At 39.1% G+C, this 14,707-nt stretch overlaps 1 protein-coding gene across 1 annotated transcript in view; it reads left to right on the top strand.

The window, feature by feature from the left end:
* Positions 1-14,707, top strand: part of ANXA3 (annexin A3) — a 111,116-nt gene that overhangs the window by 68,582 nt on the left and 27,827 nt on the right. Inside the window, exons 6-9 of the mRNA XM_042782241.1 lie at positions 6,461-6,540; positions 8,586-8,642; positions 8,985-9,078; positions 11,043-11,138. Of these exons, the coding sequence (XP_042638175.1) occupies positions 6,461-6,540; positions 8,586-8,642; positions 8,985-9,078; positions 11,043-11,138 (327 nt within the window). The remainder of the gene's footprint in view (positions 1-6,460; positions 6,541-8,585; positions 8,643-8,984; positions 9,079-11,042; positions 11,139-14,707) is intronic.

Raw genomic sequence — 14,707 nt, forward strand, 5'->3', positions numbered from 1 at the left:
AGTGGCAAAATTTCAAGCTGGGGATACTTTGACCCTTGGATGGATGCTAGAGGAGTTATTTTTGGAAATTCCCATGAGATGATAAATAATGATAGGGAAGATATTGTTGATATACTAGTCAGGGTCTAGTCAGGAAAACAGAAACTGCACTAGTTATTTTAGCAGAGATAATTTTATATAAGAAATTGCTTAAACACTTTTTGAAGGACTGAAGAAACAAAAAGGGAACACAGGGGTAACATAGAAGTACAATCTTAGGGCTGGGGCAACAGAGGGGAAGTTTGGGGTTATTAAAAACAAAAGCTCAGAGGAAAGGCATCACCTAGCTGGCAGTGGTGCTTCGGAAGCTCAGAGAAGAGGGTTCAGACCCTTGAGAAGAGGGCTTCATCTGGCTAGTGCTTGTACCTCCACGAGGTGGGAAATGGGTTGTTGTAGGAATGCCAGAAGCTGGAGTCTAGAACTAATTACTGCTATCATGATGAAGGGACATTGCTGGGCTGATAGTGATACAAATAGCCAGCAAACAGTTGGGAGCATGTCTTTCTTCCATCCTTCTGCCTGCCTTCCAGCCTTTCTCTAGTCCCCCCTATTGGTAGAATACAGTGTGCAGAGAAATATAATTTGCAGAATTCCAGCATCATGAAGCAGAGTATAGATGGGTGAATTTTGAATTGTTGTTAATAAAAGGCATCAATGGGTACACTCTAGGCACTTTAAAGTATTTGGTTTCCCCAGCTCAATAAGGTTTAAATAGAAAAAAAAAATTAACAGAGCAAGGAGCCCTATCCCAAGGTGCCTTGTCACTTCCTAGCATTTTTTAGAAGAGTTGTTTTCCCCATAAGTAGACCTCTCTCATGATGACTCCCTGGAGCCCAGCATTTATGTGTAAAGCCCAAGGATGTAAACTCTCTGAGGGTAGGGATGTTGTCTGATTTGTTCACTGCTGTATCCTCAATGCTCAGAACAGAGTATGTATGTGTGTCGTGGTGGTGGTGGTGGGGAGAGTGGTGGTAGTGAAATAAATGTAACTATTTATTGAATTAATATCCTCACTAAAGTCTGAGGTTTTCAGAGCCATGTGAAAGTCCTAGCATTTAGGAACTATTGTTCTGGAAATAAGGCAAATGAACACAGCTCGAAGTTACCAGAGGTCCCAATTCCTGCATGAATTAAGCTCTTTAAGGCTACACTGACTAATAGGCTAGGAATAAAATTGCATCTGTTGTTAGGGGCCATGGACTCATAGCGACCCTATGCACAACAGAACGAAACACTGCCCAGTCCTGTGCCAGCCTCACTATTGTTGCTGTACCTGACCCCATCGTTGCAGCCACTGTGTCAGTTCATCTCACTGAGGGCCTTCCCTTTTTTGTTGACCCTCCACTTTACCAAGCATGGTATCCTTCTCCAGGGAATGGTCCCATCTGACAACATGACCAAAGTAGGTGAGACAAAGTCTGATGATTCTTACTTCCAGGGAGCATTCTGGCTACACTTCTTCCAGGACAGATTTGTTAGTTCTTTTAGCAGTCCATGGTATTCTTTGCCAACACCAAAACTCAAAAGCATCAACTCTTCTTCCTTATTCATTGTCCCACTCTCATATGCATATGAGGTGATTGAAAATACCATGGCTTGGGTTAGCCACACCTTAGTCTTCTTCAAGGAGACATCTCTGCTCTTCAGCACTTAAAAGAGGTCTTTTGCAGCAGATTTGCCCAATGCAATAGGTCGTCTGATGTCTTGACTACTGCTTCCATTGGTGTTGATTGTAGAACCCAGTAATATGAAGTCTTTGACAAATTCAGTCTTTTCTTCATTCACTGTGATGCTGCTTACTGGTCCACTTGTGTGAGTTTTTGTTTCCTTTGAGGTATAATTCATACTGCAGACTTCAATCTCCATCAGTAAGTGCTTCAAGTCATCCTCACTTTCAGCAACCAAAGTTGTGTCATCTGTGTATCTCAGGTTGTTAATGAGTTTTCCTCCAGTGCTGATGCCATGTTCTTCTTCATATAGTCCAGCTTCTTGGATTATTTTCTCAGCATACAGATTGAACAAGTACAATGAAAGCGTATAACGCTGACACACCCCCTTCTTGATTTTAAACCATGCAGTATCCCCTTCTGTTCGAATGGCAGCCTCCTGGCCTGTGTACAGGTTCCTCATGAGCACAATTAAGTGTTCTGGAATTCCCATTCTTTTCAATGTTATCAGAATTTGTTAATGATCCACATAAGCGAATGCTTTTGCATAGTCAATAAAACACAAGTAAACATCTTTCTGGTATTCTTTGCTTTCAACCAGGATCCATCTGACATCAGCAGTGATATCCCTCATTCCTCATCCTCTTCTGAATCCAGCTTGCATAGTAGATCATATATTTGTCTGATTCACAATGGCCAAAAACAGTCCATTTCAGCTCACTGATGCCTAGGATATCTACTTTTATGCATTCCATTTCATTTTTGACAACTTCTAATTTTCCTAGATTCATACTTCTTACATTCCATGTTCTGATTATTAATGCATGTTTGCAGCTGTTTCTTCTTATTTTGAGTTGTGCCACATCAGCAAATCGAGGTCTCAAAAGCTTTACTCTATCCACTTCATTAAGGTCAGCTCTGCTCTGAGGAGGCAGCTCTTCCCCAGTCATATCTTGAGTGCCTCCGACCTGATGGGCTCATATTCTGGCACTATATTGGACGATGTTACAGGGCTATTCATAAAGTTTTCCAGTAATATATCAGACAGTGTTTCACTGATATTCATAAGGTTTCCGTTGGCCAATTCTTTGAGAAGTGGATGGCCTCTTCCTTCTTCCGATCTGTCTTAGTCTGGAAGCTCCACTGAAACCTGTCCACCATGGGTAACCCTTCTGGCATTTGAAACACCAGTGACCTAGCCTTCAGCCTCACAGCAACATGCAAATCACCACAGTAGGACAAACTGACAGACAAGTTTTTGTGTGTTAGCTGTTCCAAATCACTCCATGGTTTGCATATTGTAATGATACACAAGACAATAAAGAAAGAAATAGTCTCAAAATTGTATAGACAAACTTCACAGAGATTCAGGTCACAGCACTATCCTAGAGACCCAGTTACCTTGTCATTCTTCAGCATCAAACATCCCTTGCTCCCTATGCTGATGTCTTCCATTGCAGTAATGTTTTTCTTTGTCTTTAGCTTATACTCTTCTTTTTTAAAAAATTAATCCAGAATTATATTTATTTACTTTTCAGTAAGTTGAAATTATTCAGGGGTACATATCATATGGATTCTGTGTCCAATAACCTCAGCAGGAAAATTGTTTAAGAATTTGGCGCAAGCCATACTGCTGTTCCTATGGATGCAAGTTTTCTTTTCCAAGGTACTCTGGTTTTGTCAGGTTTGCCACCAGGAGTCACTGTGTTCTTTGTTTTGAATACATAAGCACATCTCTTGCTTAAACAGAGGAATCCCTGGGTGGTGAAAAATGGTTTATGTGCTTGGCTACTAACGAAAAGGTTGGAAGTTTAAAACTACCCAGTCACACCTCAAGGAAAAAGCCTGGTGATATTCTTCTAACAAATCAATTATTGAAAACCCTGTGGAGCATAGTTCTACTGTAACATACCTCAGGTCAGCATGAATCAGAATCAACTAGACAGTAACTGGTTTGCGTTTTTTGGTTTTGCCTGAAAATAGAATTCAGTTAATCTTGGGCATGTTGTTGTTGTTGTTATGTGCCGTCGAGTCAGCCCTGACTCATAGCGACCCCTCCTTGGGTTTCCGAGGCAGTATCACTACGGAAGTAGGATTGCCCAACCTTCCTTCCGAGGAGTGGCTGGTGGGTATAAACACCTTTAATTTTAAGAAGAGATGTTGCTACCTGTGGTTCCATAGACCCCTTGTAGTCAGCAAAAATAGACTTGGCCTACAGCCTTCCAGACCTGTTTGCACTTTTAAAAGTTTTGTTACCAGTAGGCTTTCACAGGTTTCAAGAAGACAGAAAGTGCTGTTGCTACTGTACCTGACACTACCAAGTAATTTCTCTCTTCCTACCAATAGTGTCTACTCAAGGCTTATATTTGCTTATGGTTTCTGGTTTTTCATAGCTTCAGTTTTCTGTCTTATTTATGGTTAGTCTCTACTTTGTTGTTCTATTGTCTCTGTCTCCTTTTCTGCATAGCTTATTCCCTTACAGAGAAGATCTGATAGGCTTAAGACATCACTGTCTAGTACCGAGCATTACTTTGGGGCAAAGTTCTCTCACCAGGACACCCTTTAGGCTGCTGTCCATCTATTGTCAGACACCAACCCTGTTCTTGTCAGCTTCAGAAATAGTGAGGGTGAAATGGTGATTCATCCATAAGAAACCAGTTAAAGGAGATTATCAACTTAGCCTTCATAGAGGGACCAAGCATCTTGCATAACCTGTCAGTGGCACAATGGAGTCTAAATAAATAGCTAAATTCTGAAGATTTATCAGTATTCTAAGTGAATGGTGTGTGAAAGAACATTGAATCAGTGATTGAGAACTCTTAAGTTCTAGTTCATGCTCAGCATTATTGAAATATCTTATTTCTTGAGGTAGGTTTGATTTTGTCTCAAAGTATGTAAAGTAGCTGTCAACTTTGATGAAAGTACTTATCTTTTTTTTTTTTTTAGTTTAATTTTCTGTCAATATGTGAAGTCAAGGGTGGAGTAGAGAGGCTGCATGAGATGTCTATAAAGTCTCATCTAAATAATTCTAAAATTATAAAATACTTCCTAAAATTCTAACCAGTGAGAACTTCATTATTTGACTCAATGTTTTTAAATTATTTTTTTTTTTCCCTAACTAGAGTAAAGGATGGTATAGCCATATCAAGATCATTAGGTGTAATGATGTCTGTTCAAAGTCTGTTCTACATGTCTGTTCATGTAGATCAATAATTTATATTTATACTGGAATTTTCTTATTTGACTTGCTTTGGAAAATTACAGATTTTTTTAAAAAGAAAGTACTAAAGTCATGCTTGTGGAGTGACCTCAATATAATTTTTCCTATCAACAATATCTCAGATCACTTTCTACAATAGTGTGACTAACTTATAGAGTTCTTGAGAATGATAAAGGCAGAGTTCAAATAGCTACCTTGTGTTAGATACTAATCCTGCCTTCTACTTGTATAGTGGTTCCAACAGAATCACTTCCTCAATTTAAAATTGATGGACACTGAAACAGGATACATAAAAGGGGCTAATATTAACCAGTAAGAACAAAACAAAACTCGTTGTCATTGAATCAGTGGACTCATGGTGACCTCATCCGTATCAGAGTAAAACTGTGCTCCAGAGGGTTCTCATGACTAGGACCTTTCAGAAGCAGATTGTCAGACCTTTCTTTTGAAGCGCTTCTGTGTAGGTTCAAACTGCCAACCTTTCAATAATGCTGAGCCTGAACTAGAACTTAAGAGTTCTCGATCACTGATTCAATGTTCTTTCACACACCATTCACTTAGAATACTGATAAATCTTCAGAATTTAGCTCTCTATTTATTTAGACTCCATTGTGCCACTGACAGGTTATGCAAGATGCTTGGTCCCTCTATGAAGGCTAAGTTGATAATCTCCTTTAACTGGTTTCTTATGAATGAGTCATAAGTTAGTAGCCAAGTGCTTAACTATTTGTGCCACCTAGGAACTCTGAGCTGTAACTAGCCAGTACTAACATATATGAACATGCATTTGGCAAATATTAGGGGGAAAATAGAATGTTTCGGGTCTCTCTCTCTTTTTGGGTCTCTCCCGGATTGAGTCGGATCCGATTTATAGTGACCCCATCTTGGACTTCTGAGGCATATCACTACGGAAGTAAATTGCCCAACCTTCCTTCCAATGAGTGACTGGTGGGTTTGAACCACCAGCCTTCTGGTTAGCAGTCAAGTGCCTTAGGCACTACACCACCAGAGCTCCTAAATAATTCACTATATTAACTAATATTAGAGTTAGGTTCATAAGGTAGAAATATAATAGTGGCTTAAATAAGATAGTAATTTATTCTTTGCACATAAAAACAGAGTTTGGAGATGGGCATTTGACAGCTGATCAGAAAGTTGGCAGTTAAAACCCACCAGCTGCTCCTCAGAGAAAAATGGGACAGTCTACTTCCATAAAGATTAAACCACCTTGGAAACCCAATGAGGGTCACTATGAGTCAGACTCGACTGTATGGCAGTGGGTTTTGTTTGTTTGTTTTGATCCCAAATGGTGATTCTTTCTGTTCTTAAGCATCCACCATAACACCCACTACAGCAGTAATTATAACAAGGTATACATCTCAGAACAGAAGAGCAGCAGGAAGTTAAATAAAAGGGGAAGATTTACTTCATCAGGTTCTTATTTATTGCTCATGTTGACACTTAAGCTTTTCTCTGTTCTGTAATAAAACTTTTCAGTTTGCCAAGGCATAATTTCATTCTTATCTGGTTTCAGTATATAAGAAGAGTCTTGGAGATGACATTAGCTCTGAAACATCTGGTGACTTCCGGAAAGCTCTATTGACTTTGGCTGAAGTAAGGTGTTATTTTATTTTTTTAAATCCTCAATAAGCTGCATGCTCAGTGCTAATTTTTAGGGCATTTAAAAATAACCAAATGGAGACATTAAGATTGCAATTTTCCTTATAAAATTATTTATTCATCCTATATTTGCATTTCCACCAAGCACTGTAATATTATCCAAAATCATAATATGTGTGTGTGTGTGTGCCTGCACGCATGTGCATGTGTGTGCCTCATGACATTAAAAAAAAATTATTTTGGTCAATGTAAGTATTCAAAGTGTGTTGATCATATTTCACAATATATTAGGAAATAGTTCCATAATCATCTAATGTAAAATGATTGTTTATTCTTTTTTCATTATTTGTGTCTCCATTTTTATGCATATCTTACTTTCTTTTGAGCTCCAATGAATATATATCTCTTTTGTTAGCATTTAAATTAAGTAGAGAGCATGATACAGAAGAATTATCTGCAGAGATGGTTGTCTTAGTCTCAGGATTAAGGAATAAATGGCTTGCTACAACTTGATCCTCCACATGTTGGAAGAGTTGCTAAACCATTAATCAGCAAGTGTGCAAATAAGGCCACACCTTGCTGTCTCATTTTAGAAGTCTCAAGACTTCAGTAATGAAGGTAGACAGGTCAAGGATGAGATATACCCATAGATGTGTATATGACGGGAAATAATTTAAGCAATGGCTCACCAGACTTTTTCAGCTGATTTACACAGCTCCTGCATCCTCAACAATGGTATCTGCCTGATGATTGAAACACCACTTGTCAACACTGAAGCATGATGCCAATAGGAAACAAGTTATCCTAATTATGGTGTCAGTTGTTATAAATGATGAAAACCTTATGAGGGTTGAATTCACACAACCAAACTTCTGCAGCATTGCTGCAAACATATACTTCCAGAGCTCTGTATTCATAGGTGTGTATCCATTTGTGTATGGATACGAGCACACTCACCCACTCATGGAGGCAGTATTTTGTTGTTATGTGGAGTCGTCTCCAACTCATAGTGACCCCTCCTTGGGTTTCTGAGGCAGTATCACTATGAAAGTAGATTGCCCAACTTCCTTCTGAGGAGTGGCTAATGGGTTTGAACCTCCAATCTTCTGGTTAGCAGTCAAGTGCTTTAGGCACTACATCACTAGAGCTCCCCTGAAAACAGTATAGAGTCAGGTTTATCTGGGCTCAAATAGAGCTGAGATCTCACAATACTAGCTTTACGTATTTGGACAAGTTCCTTTAAGCCTTAAAACCTTAGTTTTCACATTTGTAAAATTAAAATGACAGTAGTACCAACCTCTTAGGGTATTGGGAATATTAAAAGGGAGAAAGCATGGGAAGTACTTAGCACATAGAAAGTGCTCAATAACTAGTGGGCGAGGTGGTTGTTATTATTAGCATGTGTATTATTGTAGCTCAGTGCACAATGAAAGAGAAGAAAGCCAACTAATAGCAGCTGAGGAGCAGCAGCACTGAAGAGAAAGAAAGAAATGAAGCCGTACAAAAATCAGGCATGCATGCAAGAATCTAGGGCTTGAAAATAAGATTTTTCAATTTGAAAATTTTATTTTAAACATATTTTAGCCAAATGCTTCATCCACTTGTACTTCTCAAAATAATTTAGACATCTTGCTTTTTCCCCTTCTCCTGTTTTCTATATTTTTATAGTGTGTTGAAGCATTCATGCATGCGTGTGTGCACACACGTACACACCCACACATAGAATTACAGAGCCTTCAACACTGGAGTTTGTGTGGACTTCAGAATTTTCAGAGGAGGCAGCTGAAGGCCAAAGAACTGTGTGATTTCCAGTACATTTCATAGCAGAGCCAGAACTAGAATCCAGAGTGGAATCCTCTGCCAGTAGTCTTCTCTCTTTGCTACCTGGCCTTCATTGGAGAAAACCTCTGAAGTGTCCTGCTGGTTGAAGTATTTTAAACAAGTGAATCCAAGTGTCCTTTGTAACAGTTGCATTAGAGATTGGTGAGTGAGTGTTAAAAATCTTCTGCCTTTAAAAAGACTGTGTCTTTCCTGTTTAGGGAAGAAGAGATGAAACTCTGAAAGTAGATGAACATCTGGCTAAAAAGGATGCTCAGGTCAGTAATGAGGAAAGGCAATGTCGCCATCTTTGATTACATTTGTAGGTATGGGGGTTAATGTTCCAGCATATACTTTGGAGGGCCACAATTCCATCCAAAACAACAAGCTATCACCCAACCCCAGCTTTCTGCTTTCTCTAGTGGCAGTCATCATTCCCCTGTCTCCTGCTGTCCCAAGTCTCAAATTCCTAGTCTGGTAGAAGTAAAAGACTTACATAATAGATTGTCAGACTAACTCTCAAATGAAACTGCCCATTTTTCTCATTCTGCCCCTACAAAAAAAGAGAGAGGGAATTATGTCAGTTTAGTAACAATGTCTCTCTTCCCCTTATCCAATAGATTCTCTATAATGCTGGTGAGAAGAGATGGGGCACGGATGAGGATAAATTCATCGAGATCCTGTGTTTAAGGAGCTTTCCTCAACTGAAACTAAGTATGAACTCAATTCATTTTTGACTGCACTACAATCTTTGTGTGTGCGTGTGTGTGTGTGTGTGTGTTTGCAAATAGCCTTAGATTTAATATACAAAGCTCTGGAAAATGAAGTTAAGAATTGCGAAGGCTATTCCATTTTATCTAGAAGCTTTTCAAGATGCAAAATGGGGAAACTATATTTTAGCTCAAAGCAGTAGTGACACTTCTCTTGCTTTTCCCTGGAAACTGAGTACCTTATCCAGTGAGTAACAGGTGGCAGGGGAGGAATTGTGACAGAGAGAAGAAAGAGGGCAGCCCTTTTGAGTGATGGCAGAAAGAGTTTCCTGTGGGGTAAAGGGGTTTGGCTGCATTGCTTCCGCTTCATCTCTTACCACCTAGCCACTTCCCAGGAAAATTAAACATTGCTGGTGAGTTTGTGTTAATGTATTAGTACCAATTAACATTCAGCTCTTTCTGATATAAAAGTAAGAAGAAAAAATTAAAAAAAAAAAAATACAAAACAGCTTTCTTGTCAGACCAAATTACATAGAGCTGCTAAGCACCCACTGCTCACTCATCCACATTGACACTATGTCTCTCTGAGGTGTTCTGGAAACAACAGCGCCCACACACCCAGAACTCCATTTATAATGAACGGCTTGCAGGTGCTGAACTAGAGAACAGCCCCAGTACATGACTATAAGTTTATGCCAAGGTCATGGACAAGTCAGGAAACATAAGGACAATACTGTGCCTTTAATTCTGAGATTATCCTTCCTTGATTTTCCCATTAAAATTACAATGATTTTATCAAATAATGCTAATAGTGTATGATGTGGTGGTGGTTGTATGCCATCGAGTCAGTTCTGACTCATAGTGACCTCATGACAGAGTAGAACTTCCATATAGAGTTTTGTAGGTGTAATCTTTATGGAAGCAGATTGCCAGTTCTTTTCTCCAGAAGAGTGGTTGATGTGTTTAAACCACTGACCTTTTGGTTAACAACTGAATGCTTAACCATTGAGCTACCATGGCTCCTTACAGTATATGATAGTTTATTAAGGTACTTACGTGGGAAAAAAAACAAACAACTCACCCTAGTTCTGTCTCCAAAATTTACCTGGAAAAAATGTGCTCGACTTACAAAATATATTTGTATACTTGGTGACATATATGCAAGTTCTGCTTTTGGGAAAATATGAAGATACAGGATGCCTTCTGGTAGGTATGAAGTAGGTCATGCTCCCTTGGGGAATGATTTACTCAGCGTAACAATTAAGATGTCTTTAGCAGATTAAACATATTTGACTAATGGCCACACTATGGTTTCCCAGGTGCTACTATAACTTAAAAATAGCCTGTATCACTAGATAAATTATTTATCATTGGTTTTATAACCCTTCAGCCTATTTCAAGTGCTAACAGCTTGGAAAGAGGAACAGAGAGATCATCAGTAAAAATGGCCTATGAAGCTCAGGTTTTATTGCGAATTATTATTTTTTTTAAAATAAATGAAACGAACATGCAGAACACTCAGCCCAGAGCAATGCACCCACCTACTCTATGGGGATATACCCCTTGGAGCAGCCGCCCATGGGGCACCAGAAGGGCAGCATTCACATGGAGGGAAACTGGACAGATAGGAGTACATGGTTAAGAAGGGCACGAGGAGGGGGCTCACAGGGAAGGGAGGGGAGGAGAGTGGATTAGGGTTGGCATGGTAACTGGGGAGTGAAACCAAATGTACACAAACTTGTTGAATGTAAAACAAATTCTGCTCTGTAAATTTGCACCCAAAGCACAATAATAAATAAATAAATGAGGAGACAAAAACTTCTATGCTCAACTGTTGGTAGTTTAAGGAAGGAGTTTCTGAGTTACTACTAAACAACTTGATCTGCTGCTTGTCTAATCTAAAACTGGGATGTGTTCAAGTGTGGTCAACTGGGATGATTTAAATATTTTTGTGGTGCTACTTTGTAGCATTTGATGAATATAGAAATATCAGCCAGAAGGACATTGAGGACAGCATAAAAGGAGAATTATCTGGGCATTTGGAAGACTTACTGCTGGCCATAGGTAAGCCCTTAAGCACTTATAAACCAAGTTATTTTGTACTTGTTCTAAATCAATGTCAAGAAAAGCTCCTTTCATGTAAGAATCCTGACTGTTCCATCTTTCTGTTCCCTGCAGCCACCAGCACAGTCCTTGGTACAGACAATATTCTCAACAAATATTCTCAAGTTGATCCATTGAGAAGTTATCTTTTGATGTCTTACTTTGCCTTTTAAATTTGTATTTGGTTTGTCATTTTGTTTGTACTATACTCTCCTTAAGAACTGAAATATTTCATTTCTGCTGGCATTTTTATTGAGCCTTGTTGAATATTGACACCTAAACCAATTTGGTTATACACTGTATTTGGTTATTTTTGGAAGATGTCAGTAGCCTCCCAATCAGTAGCCTCCCAAAAGTAAGGCTAGGTAAGCCTCTGCTTTGGCTGTGTTAGCAAGTGGTATGTCAAAATGGAAACAAGTCTCCGATTGGATCCATCCCCATGTAAATGTCCCATCTGACAAGCAGGCAAAAACACAGTTATATGAGATCTCAAATGTCTGTCCTTTTAGGCACCAGGACAGTACCTTGTAAGGAAGGTGAATTCAAAAGAATGAGATACAATTCAATGACAGGATTCAGTGGCCCTTCTTGTTAGCATCAGATAACAAATCTTTTGTTAAGTGCTTGTATACACACAGGATTGTTCAGAATCCTAAACCACTATAAAGGGGTTAGGAAGGCTGTTGGGACTGCTACAGACTTATACTCTATTAATGCAGGTGGCTCAGTGGTCAACAGCTTGAACCTACCAGTCACTCTTTGAGAGAAAAGACCTGGCAATCTGCTCCTATAAAAATTACAGCCTAAGAAACACTATAGAGCAGCTCTACTCTGTCCTATAGGATCTCTGTGAGTTGGAATTGACTCAACAGCACACAACAACAACAGCAAGTAGTACCTGTATAATGTAACAGTCTAACATCTTGGACAAGTCCAACATCTTGTCATTTCATTTCATCAATGAAAAATCATGTCTAATAACTATTGTAATAATTAATAAGGCCTTTAGTGATATAAGATGCCTAAGAGTGACCTCCTCTCGAGTAGAGTCTCCCACTAGTCTTTCACATCTTACTGCCTCCAGTGAGTGAATCACCAATCAGGGTAAATAACACTTATGTGGAACTTATATGTGCTAGGCACTGTGCTAAACCCTTTGAAAATATCAACTTGTTTAAACCTTATAATAATCCTATGAACTAAGCACTATCATTATTCCTTTGATTTGAAAAATAAGAAAGAAAAACAGTTGCTATTGAGTAAGTTCCAATTCATGGTGACCCCTGGTGTGTCAGCATAGCACTGTGTTCCACGGGGTTTTCAGAAGCAGATCACCAAGGCTTTCTTCTGAGGTGCCTCTGGGTGGACTCAAACCTCTCAGTTAGCAGCAGAGTACATTCACTATTTGCACCACCCAGAGAATCCATCCCCTTGGTATGGTTGGTAAACCTGAGCCACAAAGAGGTTAAATTACTTCCCAAGGTTACACAGGGAGTACCTGCTAGAGCTGGGATTCTAATCTAGGCAGTTGGGTTTCATAGTCTCTGATATTAACCAGTTATTGTGCATGCTTCAGTGAGCCCGTGGTCTATGCTGAGGTATTTTAAAGTAAAATACAGAAAATATGCCAGGGAACAAGCACTCACTAAGTTCCAGGTCATATTCTAAGTGCTAACTCCACTAATGTTATTTCACTTAACTTCTGATTTTCTCCATGCCATGAATAGAGCTCTTTAACTGCTGCCCTCCGCCCAAAAAAAGCTGTTCATTCTGATTGAATTCCTAAGACATAGGCTGAAAAAAGGGCTTTTTCTTCCTTTTTTTTAAAAAAAGGAATTGAAATCAGTCTCCATAATTAGTTCTGAGACTATTCTTATGATATAGCCAGTTAATTTTTTCTATCTCATATTGCTAATTTTACATCAATTGTGCATATCTTTATTAAACTGACACATTTGAAAAATATATTGAGATATACAAAGTCTCACTCATTGAGCTAAAGCATTCTTAGAAATAGCACTGGATTATCCATTAAATTGTGACTACAATATATATCATTTTATCAAATAGAGACCTTATAATTCAACTAATTGGAAATTCAAGATGTATCACACTGCTAAAAGGGCAGGGAGGCCACATGTTCTGACCTCCTCTAACCCCACAAGAGGAGGACAGAATCACCATCAATAGCCCAAGGCCTATTCCTGCAAGGCCAGACATGCTGCCTCCCTCTAGCCCTTTCACCAACCATTCCTCCCAAAGCACCCACCACCTCTCTCCCGGGTTCGATAATTCACAGCAGTGGCCACACAGAACTCACAGATTATGGGATTTATTAGGGAAGCACCAGGCTACAATTCAAGTTCAGGAAAAACGCTCAGTCTCTCTCCCAGCTCACAGTCTCTCTCCCAATAGGGCATGTCCCTCGGTGTCTCACTCAGCAATGCATTTTTCTTGCAGCTCTTTCCCAGCAGCACGTGTCTTTTTCAGGAGCGCATGTTCCCCAACCAGCAGTCAGAGAGAGACTTCTTCTGCCTCTAGGAGGCCTCCTTTTGAGCCTGGCAGAGTGGCCAAACTTACCAATCATAACATCAGAATTCTAAGCACCTGAGAGAGAGCAAGAACCTCCCAGAACATTGCTTTGTGTTGCGCCCAACAGAAATACCCCAGGTGGATAACTTTTACAGTCAGGAGCTCCTCAGTTGCTCACAGCAAATTCCACCACAGTTTACAAAGACTTATGGCTAGAAAAGCCACACTAAGTAATTTACTACACCGCACACACTTTCATTTTCTATTTCAGTCTACCACTGGAACAGAAAATGTGGGGTTTTTTTAGCAACTTTATTGTTAACAAGTTTTTTAACAATAGTTTTTTAAACATCTTTATTGAAATAGAATTTATGTACCTTAAATACTCAACCATTGAAAAGTTCAGTCCTTTTTAGTATATTCATGAAATTGTGCAGATCACCATAATTTATGTTTTGGACATTTCTATCATCTCCCAAAAGAATCACCCATACCCATTTGCAGCCACTCCCCTTTCCAAAACTCCCTGGCAACTACTAATCTCCTTTCTGTCTTTACCTTTGCTTATTCCATTCTGTATAAATGGAATCATACAATATGTCAACACAATTTTTGGCATGAGAAACCATCTGTTCTGGATTATCTTAGAAATACATAATAGGAACATAAAATAAAATAAACACTGCTATCAAATTGATTCCAACTTATAATGACCCTATAGGACAGAGTATATTACTCCACAGGGTTTCCAATGTTTTAAATCTTTACAGAAGCAGACTGCCATATCTTTCTCCCACAGATGGCTGGTAGGTTCAAACTGCTGACTTTTTGGTTAGTCACCAAGTGCTTAACCACTGTGCTACCAGGACTCATTGAATAACAATATGTGTATGCATGTATGTATATGTATATATGTGTGTATATATATATATATATATGTATGTGTGTGTGTATATATATAAAACTCACTGCCGTGGAGTCAATTCCAATTCATAGCA

The sequence above is a fragment of the Orycteropus afer genome, unplaced genomic scaffold, assembly GCF_000298275.1.
Source record: "Orycteropus afer afer isolate SDZICR_OR568_19922 unplaced genomic scaffold, OryAfe1.0 scaffold00270, whole genome shotgun sequence".
Lineage (NCBI taxonomy): Eukaryota > Metazoa > Chordata > Mammalia > Tubulidentata > Orycteropodidae > Orycteropus > Orycteropus afer.